The sequence below is a fragment of the Podarcis tiliguerta genome, assembly GCF_965153285.1.
Source record: "Podarcis tiliguerta genome assembly, chromosome: 12".
Classification (NCBI taxonomy): Eukaryota; Metazoa; Chordata; class Lepidosauria; order Squamata; family Lacertidae; genus Podarcis; species Podarcis tiliguerta.
In genome coordinates, this window is record NC_139545.1 from 37,075,848 (window position 1) to 37,095,128 (window position 19,281).

At 41.5% G+C, this 19,281-nt stretch overlaps 1 protein-coding gene across 2 annotated transcripts in view; it reads left to right on the plus strand.

Annotated features, from left to right (window-relative positions):
- The window catches only part of PLXDC2 (plexin domain containing 2), a 226,760-nt gene that overhangs the window by 201,220 nt on the left and 6,259 nt on the right, over positions 1–19,281 (plus strand). For both annotated transcript variants that reach the window (XR_014503673.1, XM_083406568.1), the window contains 4 exons: positions 4,760–4,820; positions 6,544–6,697; positions 7,693–7,731; positions 18,589–18,749. Coding sequence is in view for 1 of the 2 variants with exons in the window: in XM_083406568.1 (XP_083262694.1) it covers positions 4,760–4,820; positions 6,544–6,697; positions 7,693–7,731; positions 18,589–18,749 (415 nt within the window). In the remaining variant the exon portion in view is untranslated. The remainder of the gene's footprint in view (positions 1–4,759; positions 4,821–6,543; positions 6,698–7,692; positions 7,732–18,588; positions 18,750–19,281) is intronic.

Consider the following 19,281-nt stretch of genomic DNA (forward strand, 5'->3'; position numbering starts at 1 on the left):
ATAGCAGTAATTAAACCATTTGCTTCCCACCTCTAGGTGTAATGAGTGCTAATGGGTATTCCTAATGAGAAAACTGATGAGCCCCTACTCTTCTATAATTCATCAGTAATCAGCATTTGACTGTTTTTGCTGTGTGTTCACTTTAATTTGACTTTGCATTCATCTAAAGACAAATGTAACCCAGAGGGGAAGGGGAAAAAACCCAATATGCCTTAAACGTAGAGCCCACACCATCCAAGCTCAATGAACAAACACCATCTGTCATAGAACCTTCAAGGCTTTCCTTAGCTTGTTTCTTGTCTGTGTTGATTAAATCAGTCTAAGAGTTTTACTGCGTTCATCTGCCTATGTCAATCGGCCTTTCCGATTTGTCTAGGCTTTCCACATCTGGAATAGGAGGGCAGCCATTCAATATGGATCTGCTAATGCTCTTGCCAGCGGCAAGCATGGGCTTTTTTTATTTTATTCTGGTGAGCACATTTATGGTGCCTGTCCCAGCCCCAAGTAAGAGGTGAGTGGGAGGATCTTCCCTAGTCTAATGATCTCTGAGAACTTCCAAAGCTCAGCGCTTGCTGTGATGGCTATATGTGTCCTCCCAGACCAGGGGCACCATGCTTCTGAATACCAGCCACTGGAGAACAACAGCAAGAGAAGGCTCTTGTACTCATGTCCTTCCCATAGATATCTGGGAAACAAGATGCTAGCCTAGACAGACCTTTGGCCTTATCTAGAAGAATTCTTCTTATGTTCCAACCCTAAATCTGGTGGCAACTACAAACGTAGCCAGCCCATTAATATAGTGTGTATTCTTATGCATGAGGATTAGATGGATTTATATCCTGAAAGATGGGATATAAATGATTGATGGTCAGAGTCAGGCCTGAGGTCGTCATAGAATTTGAACACTCACTAATAATATCCTTTAGACGAAATTAGCAACAGACAATTTTTTCTGGATCCACTTAGTTCCCATGAAAATTAATAGATGTTGAGTTAAATCCTGATGAATTGGTTCCATTGATTTCAGATTTGCAAGGCTTGTTGAGGGCAGTAACTCATATTCACATTGAATTAGACACCGCTGTTGGTAAATGGCATGGAAGCAATATGCAGATGACACCAAGCTCTTGTTTCTCCAGGTGAAGGTGTGCAAGTGCTGGATTGGTGTCTGGAGGCAGTAATGGGCTGGATCAGGGTAAATAAACAGAAACTGAATTCTAGCAAGATAGAGGCTCAGATGGTAGACAGATCCATGTCGAGGATTTGGAGCTATGGTCTGTGCTAGATGGGTTTTCCCCTACCTGAAGGAACAGGTTTATTGCTTGGTGATACTTCCTGATTCTGTACTATATACTCAGGTGACCTCAGTAGCAAGGAATGTGCCAGCTACAGCCATTACTGGAATGGAATAGTTTAGCAACAAGTACCATGCCCTGGTAACCTCCTGTTCAGATTATTATAATGTGCTGTACATGAGGAAAACTGTAAAGACTGTCTGGATGCTACACCTAGCGTGGAGCACAGCCACCAGGGGTGTGAGTGGTTGTTTTATTTGGGACCATATAAGACAAATATTGCACAGTGTTCACTGCCTATATGCTACTAGGCATAATTCAAAATTTTCTTGCCCAATTAAAAAGCCCTGAATTATTTGGGCTCCATGTACTTGAAGGAGAACCTCTCCCATTATCTGCTGACCTTTGCCTGAAGATCTTCTGAGGAGACCTTCCTTGCAATCCCACTGCCAATAATACCATACAGGGAGGAGGTGTGGAGAAGGACCTTCTCAGTTGTAGAGCCCTTTCAGCACAACTCTGTCCCCCTAGAGATAAGGTTGACTCACTTATTACTGAATTTTAGGTGGGGTATGAAGACACACCTTTTTAATCTGGCCTACAGGACAGAGTGAGGCTGTCTACTTTTTAGTGTCTTCACGTTTACAATGCTGAACACTAGCATTTTTAGAAATTATATTTTATTTGATACCCGTTACCCTCCTTCTGATAAATCATCAGTTCGATTTTGCTAGTATTATCATTTCAGCTCATTTACCTGGGATTACCTTGAAATCAATGGGGCCAGCTTCTGAGCAGACATGCATACCATTGAGAACAGTTCCCAGGCTTTAAAAATACCTCTTCTCTTCCTGTGGAACAAGATTCATTGTGGACTCAGCTGAGCATTTGATTTGAACGATGTTCAAAAAATACGTCCCTCCTCAATACACTTAATCCTTCACCCACTATTCCAACCACAAAAATATGTACAGGCCTCAGCGTACCCTGAAGTCTGTTCACATATTGTTGCAAACTAACAAATTCTGAGACAGTACGTGCCACTTAACAGCCTTTAGTCTCTCTCCTGGTCTAAAGTCAACAGTTCTGCTTAGAATCGGTTTATTTCTCTGTTGCTGACAGACCATGGCTGTTATAAAGAGATGGTCCTGGGGGTCCAAGCTGTGGGTCTCCTGCCCCACTACTGACCCTTTTTGTAAGTTGTTTCTGGCTGCGTTGTCTAAATGAGGTTGCCACATTTTTCCTGGCAGCGCCCCTTTGCCCTTGACAGCTCTTTGGTGGGCAGGAAACATTCTCAAGTGAAACATGCTGAATCCATCCCATTATGCAGAAATTTCTAAAGATGCTGGTAGTTTCTGACCTCTCTCTTTTCACCATTATAAAAGGAGAAGATTTTTATTTAGAAAAACAACTTTCAGGTAGCATAGTAAATAAACACTCAGCCTTATTTTTCTGTGCCAAAAATAGGGACAAATGACCCCCTAGGAGACCTCAAGATGTTTACTGCTTCTTTCTGTCTCTTACATACACTACCCTGGAATAAATCTGCTCTGTTCCCTGTAGTTCCCTATCAAGAGCCACTAGCCAAATCAAACCATCACCATTATGTCTGTAAACATCTCTTAACGTCCCACTGCAACTCCTAACATCACATTTCTGTGTTCCATGTAAACAAGAGAAGCAGAGAATCCTCAGGTTTTTTTCCCCCTCCCCTTCAAATAAGGCCCTTGTTCCCCTGTCCTCAAATGTGGTCTGTTAATTGCTTCTCCAGGAGCAGACTTGGGTCATCCTTTGAGAATGAAGTTGTTATAAAACGGCTGTGTTGACAGATGGTACAAATGGCATAACTAATCAAATCTACCATGGTGTTTTCATGGCAATGGGGAATTATCGCTGTGCCAGTAAATGAAAGGCTTATTAAATGTTGTGTTCTAAGCAGGAAATACATTGTAATGATAGCTTACAGAGTCGTAATTTGGGGATGCAACAATGATTATATGCTCTGTGACGGATGAGTCTCTGACATATGCCTTGGAAACATTTTGCAGATAGCTTCACTTGGAGCCAAAACTATCACTTCTGATAATGCAGCTTTTCAGTAAGGCTTTTTAGGTTCACCAGTGCCTCAGCAGAAAGTGTCAAATAAGCAGTGCCCTTAGGTCTTTCAAGTTCCTTAGGGCAGAGTAATCCAGATAACTTGCTTGTTCCACATGTTTTGGTCAGGAATTATTTCAGTTCCTCTCATGCAGTGTAGGCAGGCAGTTAATAGACAGAGATTTCCTGCTTCAGTAGTGCAGAAAGCTGCCTTGATTTGTGCAATGGGACTTAACTTCCTGGTAAGTGTGGATAAGATGGCACGCTAAACCGTGGTCTAACACTGTGTGTACACATCTCCGCACACTGCCTCTCCCTTCCCCTCCCCCGCCCCTAGTGCAGGACTTCTGCCCAGGTTAGTTTCATATTCATCAAAGACTCTCAGCTGAGTGTTAAGGTGTGAGCCAGTTTTTGTGGCTTATAACAAGCCATGGTTGATGAAACAAAATAAATGAATGTGTTTTGCTTTTGTTATTTTTTTAAAAATTGCAAGCGTTGAATAATTTCTGTCAATATAGCGCTGGGTTGATTTCTATAGTTGAGCAACATCTCATGTGTAAATTGAGCTTGATTATTCCACACCTTCTTGCTTAATAAGTTACATAGTTGCAGCACTTTCCTATTCAAGATCTCAAGCCACCTTAAAACAATTAATGACAATTCTTGTGCTGTTGGATGCTCCCTGGGAATAATTAAAGCATAATTCTACCAGCTGCTTTGAAAATGCACTCGTTGTATATCATACACTATAATTTGGTGTCAACCTCATTAATTTTCAGTTAATTAGGGTACAAGTTTATGGGCATCCCACGTCTTTGCAATAAAGAAATGAAAAGTTCAAGGAAAGAATTTCTTCAAAAGTTGCTTTTGAGACTGTTTTGGATGGCTTCTTGCCTAAAACCTGGCATGCACTGATCAGACATTTATGGATTCCCTGATATCTCGGATCGCCTAGTCTGATGAAACAGAGCCGTATTGCTTGGTACAGTGTGTTCTTTGTAGTATGGCTTTATACAAAATGAAGGGAAAATGCTGGACAGAATAAATTAAATTGGCTTAAATCCACAGGCTTGAGATCAAACCTTAATCTCCTGCTGCATAGTAAAATGAAACAATTAACTATCCATAGCAAAAAGACACTGACATGTCAAATTGTCTAATCGTGAAAATTAGTTCCTTATAGGGAGAATTAATCATTTTGACTTGGAATATCATCCTAAATGAAGTGAATACTCTGTTGATCATAAAGGTTTAACAGTAAAGGACTTACTTTCCCCCCTCCCTCTCCCTCTCCCCCCTTCCCTCTTTATCCAACCAATCTATTTTTCATTTGCATCCGGATCACTTTAATCCCTTACCATCGTTTAAAGATGTTCCAGTGGATTTGATCGTCATCGGCAAGACTGGGTAGATGGTGGATGCCCCGAAGAGGTAATGTTTTGACATCCCATATTTAATAAATATTTTTTTTGTGAACAGCTGGGGCAATAAATAAATAAACAAACCTGAGATTATGGTCCTGATCCAGAGATACAACTTTCCCCTGCTGACCAATGTTGAAAGGAGAATTTGGGGGATCAGCTTCCCCTGGAGATAATCCAGGTTGGCAGCTGAACATCTGCTCCATCACTATTGCCATGAGCACCTGATGCTGGTTACAAGTGTGCCTCTCCCTCACATTCCCTCACAGCCTCTTTTGGGCATGGATTCTGAATCCCAGAGTATTCTCCATGCATAACGACCTTGTCATATTGAAACGCATGCTAGAATAGCTGTTAGTGACATTTAAAGATGATGAGTAGGTGTTGTTGTTTTTTAAGATTCAGCAAGTTTTTCTTTTATTAGTTATTCATGGTATGGGAAAATATGAGATGTGCTATAAATGCTGGTCAGTAACAAAATGAGTGGTGTAGTACCAAAGCACTAGCCTGCCAATTGTTTAGTAGATACTGATGGTTTTGTATGTCAGGTCACGCTGGAGACTAGCCCTGGATTATGTTTGGAAGGCCTAGGTCTCAGCTTTAGAGTGTTACGGAAAAATCTAGGTGCGAGGCTGGTCAGTCACCCAGCTCGTCGAGCAGAGCCCGTGGGGCCCTGCGGATTAAAGGAAGGAGTCCAGCCACCAACTGGAGCAAATAGCTGTAGACCAAAGTTTATTATGCAACAGGTTCAAAGAGGAATTTTGAACCCCAGGATGGGGTGACAAGGACTTTTAAAAGTTTCTATCTTATCCCAGCATACAGTTCATTAAGCATCATCAGTACATTATTGCTACATTAGAAAAGGGGAGGGTTATACAGATTAACATAGGAGGGATGTGTTGGGGCAACAGGCGGATACAGGATATGTACATTCTAAGCACCTACTACAAAGGGACAATAGAACTTTGGTTTGCATAGTCTGCCACCTGGGCGAGTCCTGAGGAGTGCCTTTGCCCAGTGATTGACACCTATGAGTACCTTCCTGTGAGTATGTGACCTCACGCTTGAGGGATTATGGTGAGGACCGAGTGGCCAGTGAAGCAAATTGGCAGTGGAATGACGGAAACTAGCAAAGGAGTTGATTTTATATCATTTTTAAAGCTAGGTAACTTCCCTGAGCTGTCAAGTAAAAATAATACATTTATGCATAATATTTGTAACATTTAGCAACTTTAAAGATGTCTCCCCCCCCCCCCCCATAATTTCCGTAACAAGAGCATGTGAAGTCATGATGAACAAATAGGGGTAGCCAGCATGGGACCCTACTATCAGCCCCAGCCAATAATGTTCGGGGATGAAGGGAATTGTGTAGTGCAACAGCCACTAATGTATGTGACCCTTCCATGACAAATCAGCATTCCCAGCATAGCAGAGAATCTGAGCATGCCCAGAGATCCTTCCCTCCTCCAACTTGGTCACTGCAATTCATCCTCACCCATCTTACAGATTTCCACACTGCCTCTCTCCTTTTTTTTTTTTTTTTAATCAAGGCAGAGAGTATTCTGTTTTGATTTTGATTTTTTTTAAAGTCTTGATTTAAGGTTTCCATTTTCACTCACTCCGGTCTGACATTTTGTGCTTGCTTTAGATGTCTGTAGATCAGAGACAAATGGCCTTCATTGAGAACCAATTTTCTCCTTTCTTGTTTGTGTTCCCCCCTCCCCGCTCTGTAGTCTAAAGATAAGATTTGTGAGAAGAATGTAGACACGACGCAAATGCCTCCTCATACCACTACTGCTATCCAGCAGACAACAATGAGATTCAGAGTTTTAACCACTACCAAAGGAGCCACGACATCCCATCTGCCAACTAGCCTACCCACAGAAGGTAACTTAAACTGGAAGGGGTTATCTGTTGTGCTAAGCTTCCTAGGGCGGAAACATCAAATGACATCAGCACATTGGGGGAAAGCAATCCTCACGTAGTGATTCTGATCCAAAGATACTACAAACCAAGGGAGGGCCAGTGGCTGAATGCAGAACTCCTGGCCTTTTTCTCTGATCCATTGAATTCTTCATGAGCCCACACCCTGCACCCGCCATGAGGGGTTCTGTCCTCAAACTCTGATCAACCCTCATGCTTGCCTGAATGGAGGCTAGAGAGGGTTGTGTGAGTGTGGAAGGAAAGCACCCTAGTGTACAAAGGTAAGATTAACATGCTGGCATCACGCAGGGCATGTCATTTGGGGGGGCCAGCCTGAAAGTTATCTTTTGCACATTTCTTCAGCGAGAGATCTTAAAAATACTGTTTTTTGTGAGGAATTCAAAACTGCTATTATTTTTTGTGATTGGACAACATTTAGCTTTGTAAGTATATTTTTGATGAAGAAGCACATGAACCACTTTTGGGAAAACAAAAGAATTTTACTTTTACCTTCTGAAAATGACAGGTAATGTTAAAATAACAACTGCAAGCCCTTGGCAAATTTTTTTTTAATGATTTCCATGCAATTCTGCACACAGTTTACTTACCAGGCAAAACTAAATTACATTAATTTAATCGAAATAACTTTTGAATTCCCAAGTCGTGTTACAAGTTCTTAGCACCCCTCATTTGGGGAATTTGAAACTGGAGAGCACAACACCATCTCCTCTTGATGTCAAGAATCCTTTGTTGCTTGAAAAAACTGGAGAATGCCAAATTACTGTATATTTGTAGTACAGAAATGCTCTGAAATTACTGATGTGCACAGCCTATTGTGAATGTGGGACCAAACAGAATACCAAGGGTAAACTGGAAATAATAAGAATCACAAATAAATCATTATATCAGATTTTTATGCAAAGTTCTGTGCTCTAATAGCTTTGATTTTCTTTTTCTAGATGATACCAAGATAGCGCTACACCTAAAAGATAATGGAGGTAAGAGCAGCTAATCTTTGTGTTCAAATAATGTCAGCTACATTCCACATTAATCTGTCTCAGAGAAAGCCTTGTCCTGAACCCACAGGAGAAGTCACTTGCCTTTTTGTGTGTGTGTGTATATATACCACAATACTATGGAAGACATTCTAGGAGAGTACACAGTACATTATTACATTACTGACATTATTAAATACATAATTTGTTTTCCCAATCAGTCAAACATACTTGACACTGGTTTATTGATTTGTGGAATATATTGTTACAATATAGAAGCAATGCTGCTGCGAGCTGATTGCTTGGAAACGTCACATGATGTTGGGAGTGTCTGTGGGAAACAGACAGCACCGGAATTAGCTCAGAGTGTAATATGAGCTGCACAGGAAGTGTTTGTTCAGTCGTCTGCTGGAGTTTGAAGAGAGCAGACATGTTTTTTGTAACACTGCAGAGACAGAAATAAAAGCATGTAAATACATTTCTGTCTATCTCTTTCCCCTGCCGGGGGGGGGGGGGCAGGAAAGAGGGGTGTGTTCTTCTCACGCTGAGAAGGATCGCCTATCGCGACCTCTGCCTGGATCCTGCCGGGAGAGCAGACCGGGAGGTCAACAGGAGACCAAGCCGGGTGCCTGGGAGAGTTGCCAGTTTCTCCTGGTAAAGGCTTGGAATTCAACATATATTCCCTGCTTTGCCTAACTAGGAAAACAAAGGTAGATGTCGGAAAATACATTCTAATAGAGAAAAGAACGGACTAATTTTGTCAGTCATGCCTCCATGACTTAGTTTTGGTTGAGGCCAGGGATGGGGACTACCATTAATCCCAGGCCGCATAGCCAGTGATCAGGGGTAGTGGGATTTAAGAGTCCATCAACATCTGGATGGTCTCATCCCTGGCCTAAGCTCAGATCTGATGAACTCATAAAGGTTCCAGAATTCTGTCTACCATAGTTACCCTTTCTTCTGTCTGGTTCCTTAAAAGAGCACTGTCTCTTAAGAATCTCCTTCCCACCCAAGGTATCTTGTTAATGCATTTCACATCCTTGCACACTCCCAAAAGTTAAGTGCTCATTCCCTGTGTTCATATGGTCGCAGAGGTTGATATGGCTTCTATTCTCTTCTAACTGTTCAAGCATGTGCCTCTGGTGTTCCTAGTGCAAAACACATTTCACTTGCAAACTACTTCTGTGTCCAGGACCTGTCAGCTTAGGCAGGCAAAGAAGACTACATTGCTCAACTCCTGACACTATAGAGGAAATTTGGGACAGAATAATAACATTGATCAGCCAGAAACAACCCTCCCATCCCTATTGATGGACTGTAGATCTTCATCAGTAAACCACAATTAATTCTGTGTTTCAGAATGTCAAGGAACCCCTCCAACTCATTCTTTCATTTCCTTTTCATTTCATTGTTTATTTTTTAAGTCCTGTTGTTTGTGTTCTACTAGTAACCATGCTTCGGAAGTGTGTGTTTTTTCCTTCCCTTTTCTGAAGACAGAGCAAATCAGCCCTTAATTGCTTCTCATCTGCATTGCATTTCTAGCACATTTCACAGCAAAGGTCAGAGTGTTCAACACTCAGTATGTTCTGATTGTGGCTTTCCAGGTCTAAAGAAGAGTTGCTGCATGCAATTTATAATACTGGAAATCAGTCATGTGTTGTTGTTGTTGTTGTGTTAACAGAAAACAGCAACAGATCTTTTCCTGTTATGGACTTCCTTTTCCCCAAAGGAAGAAATCACAGCAAAAGCAAACCAAGTCTATATAGTGATGATATATGAGATCAGATTTCTGAGTATTTCCATGGCCTTAGCTTTTGCTAGAAGCGTGTGGGCAAAAGGGCTGGTTTGCTTGCCTCCGGTGACGACCTGTAAAACTCTACATTATGCAGCATGGAATTTCAAGTCTGTGGATGGCTGACTTCTCGTGATTATTGTAATCATGCAACTCAGCTTAGAAGCACTTGATTCCCTCCCGCCCCGGTCAGTCTTTACTCAGCTTGTTTACGACCTGAGTTTTCTCTGAATGTCTGTGGGGCACTTTAGCATGCAAAGTCTTGTAAAAGCGGTAGTTATGTAGAGAGCTTTGCTGATGCTGTTGGTTTCTTCCCAGTACTGCTTGAAACAAACAAACAAAATGGGGAGGACGAACCAAATGCTAACTGCTACCTTTTAAATTGGAGGCTCTGTTCATGGTACATCCTCAATTATGCGCTGCTTTTTATCCTAGCTCTCAGATTAGGCTGATAAAACTTCTCTGGCTGTGCTTTGTTAGCCTTTCAGGCAGTTCAGACAATCCCAAGCCAGACAAATAAAAAGCCATCAGCTTTCCCAAAATAAGACCCTCTATTAAACTCTTATCGAATTGGAGAAGCGAGTTATATCTGATCAATGAGGCTGTGTCGTTACTTGGGCTCCTTTGGGGCGCCACAGTCAATACTTGATTAGAAACAACCAAAGGATTCTTAATAATCCTGCCATTCCTTTCACACTGTAACACTTAAGGCCATAATTTATCACATGGTGACTTAATTACATTTTAAATCTTACTGCCGGCTTAGGTCAAACTATTCTGACCTTTTTATTTTATATTATATTTATGGGGAAATCACCTGTAATTAAAAGCATTAAACCCCCGTAGAAACGCTGAATGGTTTCTCGTTGTAAATTCCCCATTGCTTTTATTGGCTTCTCCTTGCCTCTTCCAAATACAGTTTATCCAGATGTGTGTTGTCTATTTAAGGTACAGTCTGTCTCGCTATATGTCCTCCAGCTCAGCTTTTTTGGAATATTGTAAATGTTGATTGGCAGAGGCAGCAAAGCAGTTCTGTCTGGGTCTGCCCTAAGAAGGGGTGAGGGAGAAATTCAGTTTGTCTTTTAATGCTAGTTTGCACTTCCGGAAGCAATACATGAACTGAGAAACAAGCTAGCCTCTGAAATTCACACTTCTCTGAATTTTGCAATCCAGTTCTCCAGCCCAAAAAATATGTAGACCAAAATTGCACATATATGGGGACAATGTGTATTAAAATGCACGTATATGTGAAAACAACATTAGGATACATCACTTTCAGAAATGTGTATGTTAGGCAAAACTGCATACAAAAATGTGTATTTTAGAAGAGGTGCACTTTAAAAATGCTGCTGAATTTTTGTGAGGACTTCTTTTTAACTACAAAAAAATGTGGAAATCTGGTGAACTGAATTTAAGCCTGGAAGAAGGAGAAACCAAAACTGACAGATTGGTCCATCCCTGCTGAAAAATAAGTCCTATCGTGGAAGATTTTTCAACTTCTTGAGCCGTTTAGACCTTCTGCCCCGACTTTTTAAAAGTGAAATTTCAAGCTAAAACAGGTTGTGCTAAAGTTTAGTAATAGCTTCTCTTATCTGCAATACTTCTAAAGCGTCTGTTGCTCCCCCTGAAAATGTAAAGCCTTGAAAAGTATTGTCAGAAAAGTAGTGTCAGTCATTCCAGAAGGTCGGTTTAGTAACTCTGCTCCACCACATGGCCCACTACTGCTTCCTGGTCTCATTGCCATCTTCTCATGTTGTTCACCCTTCCTTCTGGCATCATCCCAGATCCCTGCTTTTCCTCCTTTTGTTCATTTCATCAGTCTCCTGATTGCTGATTCTTAACTGCGCCCGCTTCTGTATTCCAGAACTCTTTTCTGGCACCAAATTCCTTTATCTCAAAGAAGTGTTAATTACTGGACCTATATTCATATGAGCAACAAGATTATTTCTTCTGAAAATGCTATATACCCTTTTGAAATCAGACTCTGTAATCAGCTGCATCTGTAGGAGATTTACCAAAACCTTCCGTTGTAATCAGGTCTGTGCACAAGCAACCCATTTGCATGCACTTCTGAACCAAGAGACAATCAAAGCCAAGCACAAGAGGAAAAGGAAGAGGAGAGCCCTCAATAGATAATTGAATGGTTCAAAATCCAGCCCCAACCCTCCTGAAAGGTGGAGTGGTAAATGTTTTTACGTATTATTATATTTGGATGCCACCTTTCCTTCAATGAGCTCAAGGTTCTCCTCTTCCTCATGCTACCCTCACAATTCTGCAAGGTAAAGAGTTTGGATTTGATATCCCGCTTTATCACTACCCGAAGGAGTCTCAAAGCGGCTAACATTCTCCTTTCCCTTCCTCCCCCACAACAAACACTCTGTGAGGTGAGTGGGGCTGAGAGACTTCAGAGAAGTGTGACTAGCCCAAGGTCACCCAGCAGCTGCATGTGGAGGAGCGGAGACGCGAACCCGGTTCCCCAGATTGCAAGACTACCGCTCTTAACCACTACACCACACTGGCTCTTTGGTAGGCTAGACCAAGAGATGGGGACTGGCTCAGGGAGCCTCATGGCTGAGGGGGGATTTGAACTAGGCCCTCCCAAAGTCCTGGTCCAGGAACCTAACCACTATAACATATTTGCATGACAGTTGAATGAACATCCATCACTTTTTGAAACAGTTGGCTCATCTCAACCATTTTTCACTGCTAGTGCTATCAGCAGTCTTGGTAACTGCTAAAAATAACATAAACCTGTAAGTAAATATATATACGTATACGTGTGTGTGTGTGTGTGCACGCGCACACACACACGAGCACTGTAAAATTGCTTTGTTTATTCTCGAGCATTTTCTGTTTTGATATGGCTAGGTTTCGGTGCTTTTTCATGGTGAGGTTCTCGGGGATGTGGTGCTATTTGTTTCAAGGAATGATGAGCTGGGTGTTTACTCCTTCTTTCTCTCTTAACAAAGGGCTTGTTTAAATTCTCTGCCGGAAGAGAAAAGTGCTGAAGTCATTCATCCTGGGAAAGCAGCCTCCCAGATTAATAATCTTTACTTTGAGGAAATTTAATCTAGTCACTCTGATAAATTGCTTTCACTTCAGCTTGTTTCATGGGGTTTTGGAGTTTGCTCAAAAGTGTGTTGGTATAAAATGCCTGGATTAGCTCCAGATTTTCCCCAACCGCCCCCCCCCCCCGCCGCTTCACTAAGCACCGTTTTTGACTGCAGCCTCTGCTGCTGAAAGTGTTCAGAATACTGCAGAAATAAAGCAAAATGATTATTCAAATCACTACGGTTTGTTTCCTTAAGTGATGGGAATGTAACTTTTTTTCCTCCATGCTGGATGCCAAAAATCTTATTTTGCTTTGAAAAGCAGTTATATAAATGGCAAGGTGGAAAATGACTGCCATTGAATTTCAACTTGTTTTTGCATCAGAACAGCCTCCAGGATTGAGAATATGCAGAACGCCACCAGAAGATCTCTGTTGCATTCTTAAGCCTGCATATGCAGGTCAAATAAAAGATGTCTCCTTGATCCTTGATCGGTCTACTCTTTTAGAATTTGTACTCCCAAAAGAATTGAGATGTGGTCTGCAAATAACATAGTTCTGCAGCAATTATTTTGATTTCAGACAGAATTATTCTAGGGTAAAAGATCTGAGGATTGCAATTTAATTTTCATTTGGTTCATAGAAGGAGAATTCTTTGGATAGTACTTTGTTGCTTTCTGATCTTGCCTTGTAGGCTAATGCTCAGTGATATCCATGCAACATTATTGCTGCATTTGGGGGGGCTGAGATCTTATCCTGGAGAAGAGAGAGAGACTCAGAATGATAGTGGATTAATTTCATCCATTCTACAACTGATTTCAGAATGTCCACAGGATGCAATCTGGGTTATAACTGTGGAGCCTGTTGGTGTTTTCTGCCATCTAAAGTAAGACAGCAGGGGATTGACAAAAGCAGTGAAGTGGTTTTTCCAGAGAATTTTGAATTATAATTTTCCCATGCAAATTTGGGTAATTTGCATAAGAAAACACCCCAGTTTGCATCATAAAAAAATGTGATGCCCTGGAGAGTGATCTAATTTAGCATGTTTATTTTACTTGTATGGATTAAACAAATGTCAAAACTTTGAAACTGCCAACCTTGCATAATAATGTGTTTGCAATGGGCATCCATTCATTGTCACTAATAAACTTTTGAAATGGAAAATCTTCCTTGGAAAAATAAAGCACTAGGAAATTTTCAGCCCCACATTGCAGGCAGAAGGGAAATCCATTACTGGATACCCTGCTTGTTTGTCTTTTTAAAGTTAAAAGCAGAAGGGGGTGGAAATAGATCCTGATTGCATCGCTGAGGAATCTGGTGGGTGGGTGTGGACCTTTTCTCCCAATGCTGTTCTCCTGATCTAACCCTCTCCTCCAAACTGTAATTTCATCCTTAGTGGGGGAAATACAGGTACATAGAAATAGCAGCTTCCAGTGGGGGGGACAATTTAGATTGCGAAATAGTACAAAGAAAAATATTTTATAATTCTTCTCTGGAGTCTCATAGCTACACTGACTCCTTTAGCTTTAGCATCCTGTTTACTTTGGTCTTCAGGTAGAATTATTTCATTTTCTTGCTACCTGAAATCCTTCAACTGCAGTTGCTAGTAGCTGAATCTGGAAAGTTGTCCAGACCTTCCTTTCCCTGTGTACGTAATAAAAAGGCAACTTACCTGTTTATAGGGTTCCTGAGCATGTTGTTTTGTATCAGATGTTGCCAATAATGTATACCAACCTTGTGTTGTTATTGTTATTATTCGTACCCCTGCCCGTATGGGCCAGTCGTGACCGACTCTAGGGTTGCGCGCTCATCTCGCTCAAGAGGCTGGGAGCCGGCGCTGTCCGAGGACACTACCGGGTCACGTGGCCAGCGTGACGAAGCTGCAGCTGGTGAGCCAGCACCAGCGCCGCACACGGAAACGCCATTTACCTTCCCGCTAGAAAGCGGTCCCTATTTATCTACTTGCACTTAAGGGTGCTTTCGAACTGCTAGGTGGGCAGGAGCTGGGACCAAACGACGGGAGCTCACCCTGTTGCGCGGGGATTCGAACAGCCGACCTTTCGATCAGCAAGTCCTAGGCACTGTGGTTTAACCCACAGCGCCACCCGCGGTCCCTTCATTGTTATTATTACGTATTTAATACCCCATCTATTTCCCTGACATGGACTCAAGGTAGCTTACAAATAAAAATTAGAACAGCTAAAAACATAGAAGATTTTTTTAAAAAAATGAACATGGAATGAGAGAGAGAAAAAAAAAATCTATTAAAATAATACAAATAATTACAGCAAAAACAGCACAACACCAGCGCTTTCATCAAAAGCAGTCAGAGACTTAAGTGCACTCTCTTGTGGTCACCTTAATTGCAAATGAACTTTGAAGAGATGGTGAGGAGAGGGGCGTCAAGAAGCCAAGCAGGGTTCCATTGTCCTGGCAACATCAGATAAGCCGTGGTTAACGTAATACATTATTTTCACCCGCAAAAGGTTCTGAGGTTGCTTCTTCCTTCCCTTCTTTTCCACCACTTTGTAAGGAAACTGTCTGGTGCCTTCTCTGCTAGTGAAAAGTTTTTCGAAGTTGTCTGTGCCAACAGAGTAAAAATGATTTCCCTTTTACTTTTTAACCTTGAGGTTATCAATTTAGGGGACTTCAGTTATGCAGATCATTTGTTTGTATACCGTTTGACACTTAAAAATCACACACACACACACGTACCTCACGTTCCTTTTGCATTTGGCATGCTGATCCCTTTGTCCAATATACATGGAGCGCTTCATAAGCGGAGGCTGGCAGAAATACTGACAAGATGTTGGCATATGTATTGTCTGGAAGTGACAGAATTCTCATTTTCAAACCTGGATGCTAAACACTGTATGAATATCAAATGGATAGGGTTAGTTTTTATGGTTCTTACTCTCTTAGCTTGTGGTTTTGTTGAAATCCAGCATTATCTAAGATGTCTGTGGCCTGAATCTCTTTTTAATAGAGCTTTGCTTGTATCTACTGTGAAGAAGTTTAACTCACACATACTGGTGCCACAGGAAGGTTTGCACTGCAAATTGTGAGCTCTTCAAAAATGCGTCTGTCTCCTTGTTAGGGCCTATTTAGTAGCTCCTTAATGGTGGGAATTAGAAATACACCACAAATGGACTGCTTCCATACCACATTATTAAGATCTTTATGGTGACAGGCTAGTGTTGCTGCCTTAGGCCCCTCATTTCTGGTGGTGACCTGTCAGTGGATGTAACTCCAGGCAGCACAAAAGCAGCAAAAATTATTACTAACAAAACTTTTATTTTATTTTTTTTAAATAATTTTTATTGAATGATTTTATGTTAAAAAAAACAATACGGCCATACCACCACCAAACATAATCAAGAAATAAAAATTGCATACATCAATATTTAGTTTGTTATTTGCCATCTTATTTCCTCCTAAACATTGCATACAAAAACACTCATATGTGCAGACATGGTGACAGGCTAGTGTTGCTGCTTCAGGCCCCTCATTTCTGGTGGTGACCTGTCAGTGGATGTTACTCCAGGCAGAACAAAAGCAGCAAAAATTATTACTAACAAAACTTTTAGAGACCATTCTCTTGCAAAAGAATCCCAGAGCATTTCCCAACATACTATAAAACAACATAATAACAACAGCAACAACCCAATTGAATAAATCAATTTATCCATCAGTTATAGAATCATATAAGAGAATAGCAGTAAGCAGGTGCAGGTAGGCAGGGGCTAGGGTATTGTTGTAGATTATTATTATTTTGTATCTTTATTTTGTATCTAGCGATTTATGTGGAAATCGTTCAGTTTGGTTGTATACTTTTTGATGTTTAGCTTCTTGTTTATGACTACTTTTGTTATGCTTGTAGGTATGTAATTTTTTTATATGTTGTAAGCTGCCTTGAGCATGGTTTTGACCTTTGAAAGACAGCATGCGAATGAAGTGATTGATTCAACAGATCCTAAAACTTCAAATAGCAGAAATTAAATACCCACCATGCTTTGTTGGCAGTTGCCCTTCTAAAACAAGGAAATGGGACACTTGTCTTGAGAACTTCATTTGGGAAGCGAAAGTAAAAAAACCAGTCCTCCAGTTTGAAAAACCAAAGGCAATTCTGCTGACAAATTCCACTTGGGCAGTGCCAATCTCCCAAGTTTTAGCATCCAGGGGTCTGTGGTCTGTCTGATTTGGATTAGAAGAGAGTGCTTTCACACAGTACTGCTGTAGTCATGCCTGCTGTGTAGCCCATTCTCAAATAAAGCCATGGCCCCAAGCAAGACTCTGGAAAGCAGGTGTCAATCAAGAGCAGCCAGCATGGAGTGGCATTGTTGTGCATGTGGCCTCCGGGCAGCAACATCACTGTAGCTTACCAGGTGGGAGAAGAACACCCTGATGGGTGAACCAGATTTGTTCCATTAGTGTAGCACCAACCTCGCTTCCCACTTTCTTCTCAATAATCTGCAACATCATCAATGCCATGAAGCCAGGTGCATGTGACCACCCTTCCCTGCCAGCTCTTCCTGGTGCCAGTGCAATGTTTAAAAATGTTTTAAGGGCATGCTCTGAATGCAATAGACATAAGCTTGAAAACCCATGTATCGTTCATGTATGCTCACCAGGGAGCCACAATTGCATACAGCTCCCAGTGGCCAATATAACCCCTTCCAGGGACCATAGGATTGCACTCCTGGGTTTGAATGATATTCATTCAGAACTCCAGACCCTTTCTGATGACTATTATTTATCTGACAGTGTTGTTCAAATGCCCATGCAGAGTTTTATTTATGGCAAAACAAGCTATTCTACCCAGTATTAAGCTTTCAGTATCCCATTAGATGTCCAGAGCATCCAAAACCACAATTGTTCTTTGCCACCGGCAGCCAGACGCCAAGAAACTAGCTAAATGTACTAAACTTCATGGCATCGGTTTTAAACAGAGTTCTGGTTGGCTAGCTTTTGGAAGATTGTTTTTCTGTCGATGGTACTTGTTCTGATTTTGTCCCTTTCTCAACTGTCAACGTATTACAACATGGAACGTGTTGCCATAAAAGTTTAGCAACGGGATGGCTTTCAGCAGCATTTTTATATGGTACTTAGGCTCTGTTCCGATCAAAATATTTGAGGACCATTTAATGCCCATCTGCTCTGCTGTAGCACAGAAGTTTGGGAGATGATGCTCTGCACTTGCCCAATTTTATTGACTCTTCCTCAGAAAGATTTGTGATAGCTCGTAACTTGGAAGTTTGCAAGATGTGATGATGACCTGCAGCATTCAATTAATGTGTGTCTGTAGGCAGCAGTGCATACATTAGTGGGAAAACAAAATATAGATTCATTATGTGGCTTAATTTGGAAACGCTGGGATGCCTACATTTCGTGTGCAAAGAAGGAAAGCCCTGCTGGACCAGGCCAAAGGCCCCTTTGGTTCAGCATCCTCTTCATACAGGGGCCAACCAGAAGCCTATGGGATGCCCACTAGCAGGACCAAAGCGCAGGACCAGATTCCCAGCAACTGGTATTCAGAGGCACACTGCCTCCAGCAGTGAAAATACAACATAGCCGTCTGGCTAGTAGCCATTGAATTTGGCTTATTCTCCATGCATTTGTCTAATCCTCTTTTAAAGCTATCCAAGTTGGTGACCATCACTGTCTCTTGCAGGACCACAGTGTAAATAAGTGCTTTCGTTTGTCTGCCCTATGCTTTCCATATCTAGCTTCCTTGGATGGCCCCAAGTTCTACATCTTGATCATGTCCCATTCCTGCCTCCTGCCTTACTCATCTTCTTTCCCTAAACTATATTAATGTTGTTTATTGAGCTAGAAATAAAAAGAGCATTTGGAAATTGTCCATTTTCATTGGCAATATAGCTCACAGGAAAAGAGGCGTCTCAGTTTCCTAGGGTAAAACCTTGTTGTGTGTATGGGAAAGAGGGAAAGAAATTGAAATCTTGCCAAGCTTAATCCATTTGGGTTGGAGTTATATGGTGTTCTTTCTTCTTTTTTACAGCCTCAACAGATGACAGTGCAGCAGAGAGAAAAAGCGGGACTCTTCACGCAGGTTTAATTGTTGGGATTTTCATACTGGTCCTGATTGTTGCAGCGGCAATACTTGTGACAGTTTATATGTACCACCATCCGACGTCAGCAGCCAGTCTCTTCTTTATTGAGGTGAGATGTGCTTGTCATACTAGATCACCAAATCTTCCACCTCTAACCTGGTCAGAGGCTGGTCTGCTTCCTGTATGCTGAAACTCTGAAGTATTCTCAGAGTCCTGATAAGCACTGGCTTTTGTCTTTTCCTGTCGTGTTGCTATTGTTCTTCTTTGATTTACAATGCTTGGCCTTTAGCTGGGCAGTATGATAACAGGCAGGGAGTGTATCTCAAGCCAGTTTAACTGCAGTGAACTTGAGCATGACCTTTTCCCCAAAACGACATGTTAAGTGACAGATCTGACTTGTCTGCTGAATAAATTTCTGAGGTCAAGTAGTCTGTCTCCAACCCTGTCTCTGAATCATCTTTGCAATAGTTGACCATATTAATGTGCCTGTGCCATCATGATACACTAGTTAATATCAGTATAACACATGCCATTATCAATAATGGTGGAAATAATTCATCTTAACTCAGTGTTCCTTTGTTGCATATTTTCTGTGTCTTACGAAGAGAAAACACTGAAGTATCACTGTTCCTATAGGAAAG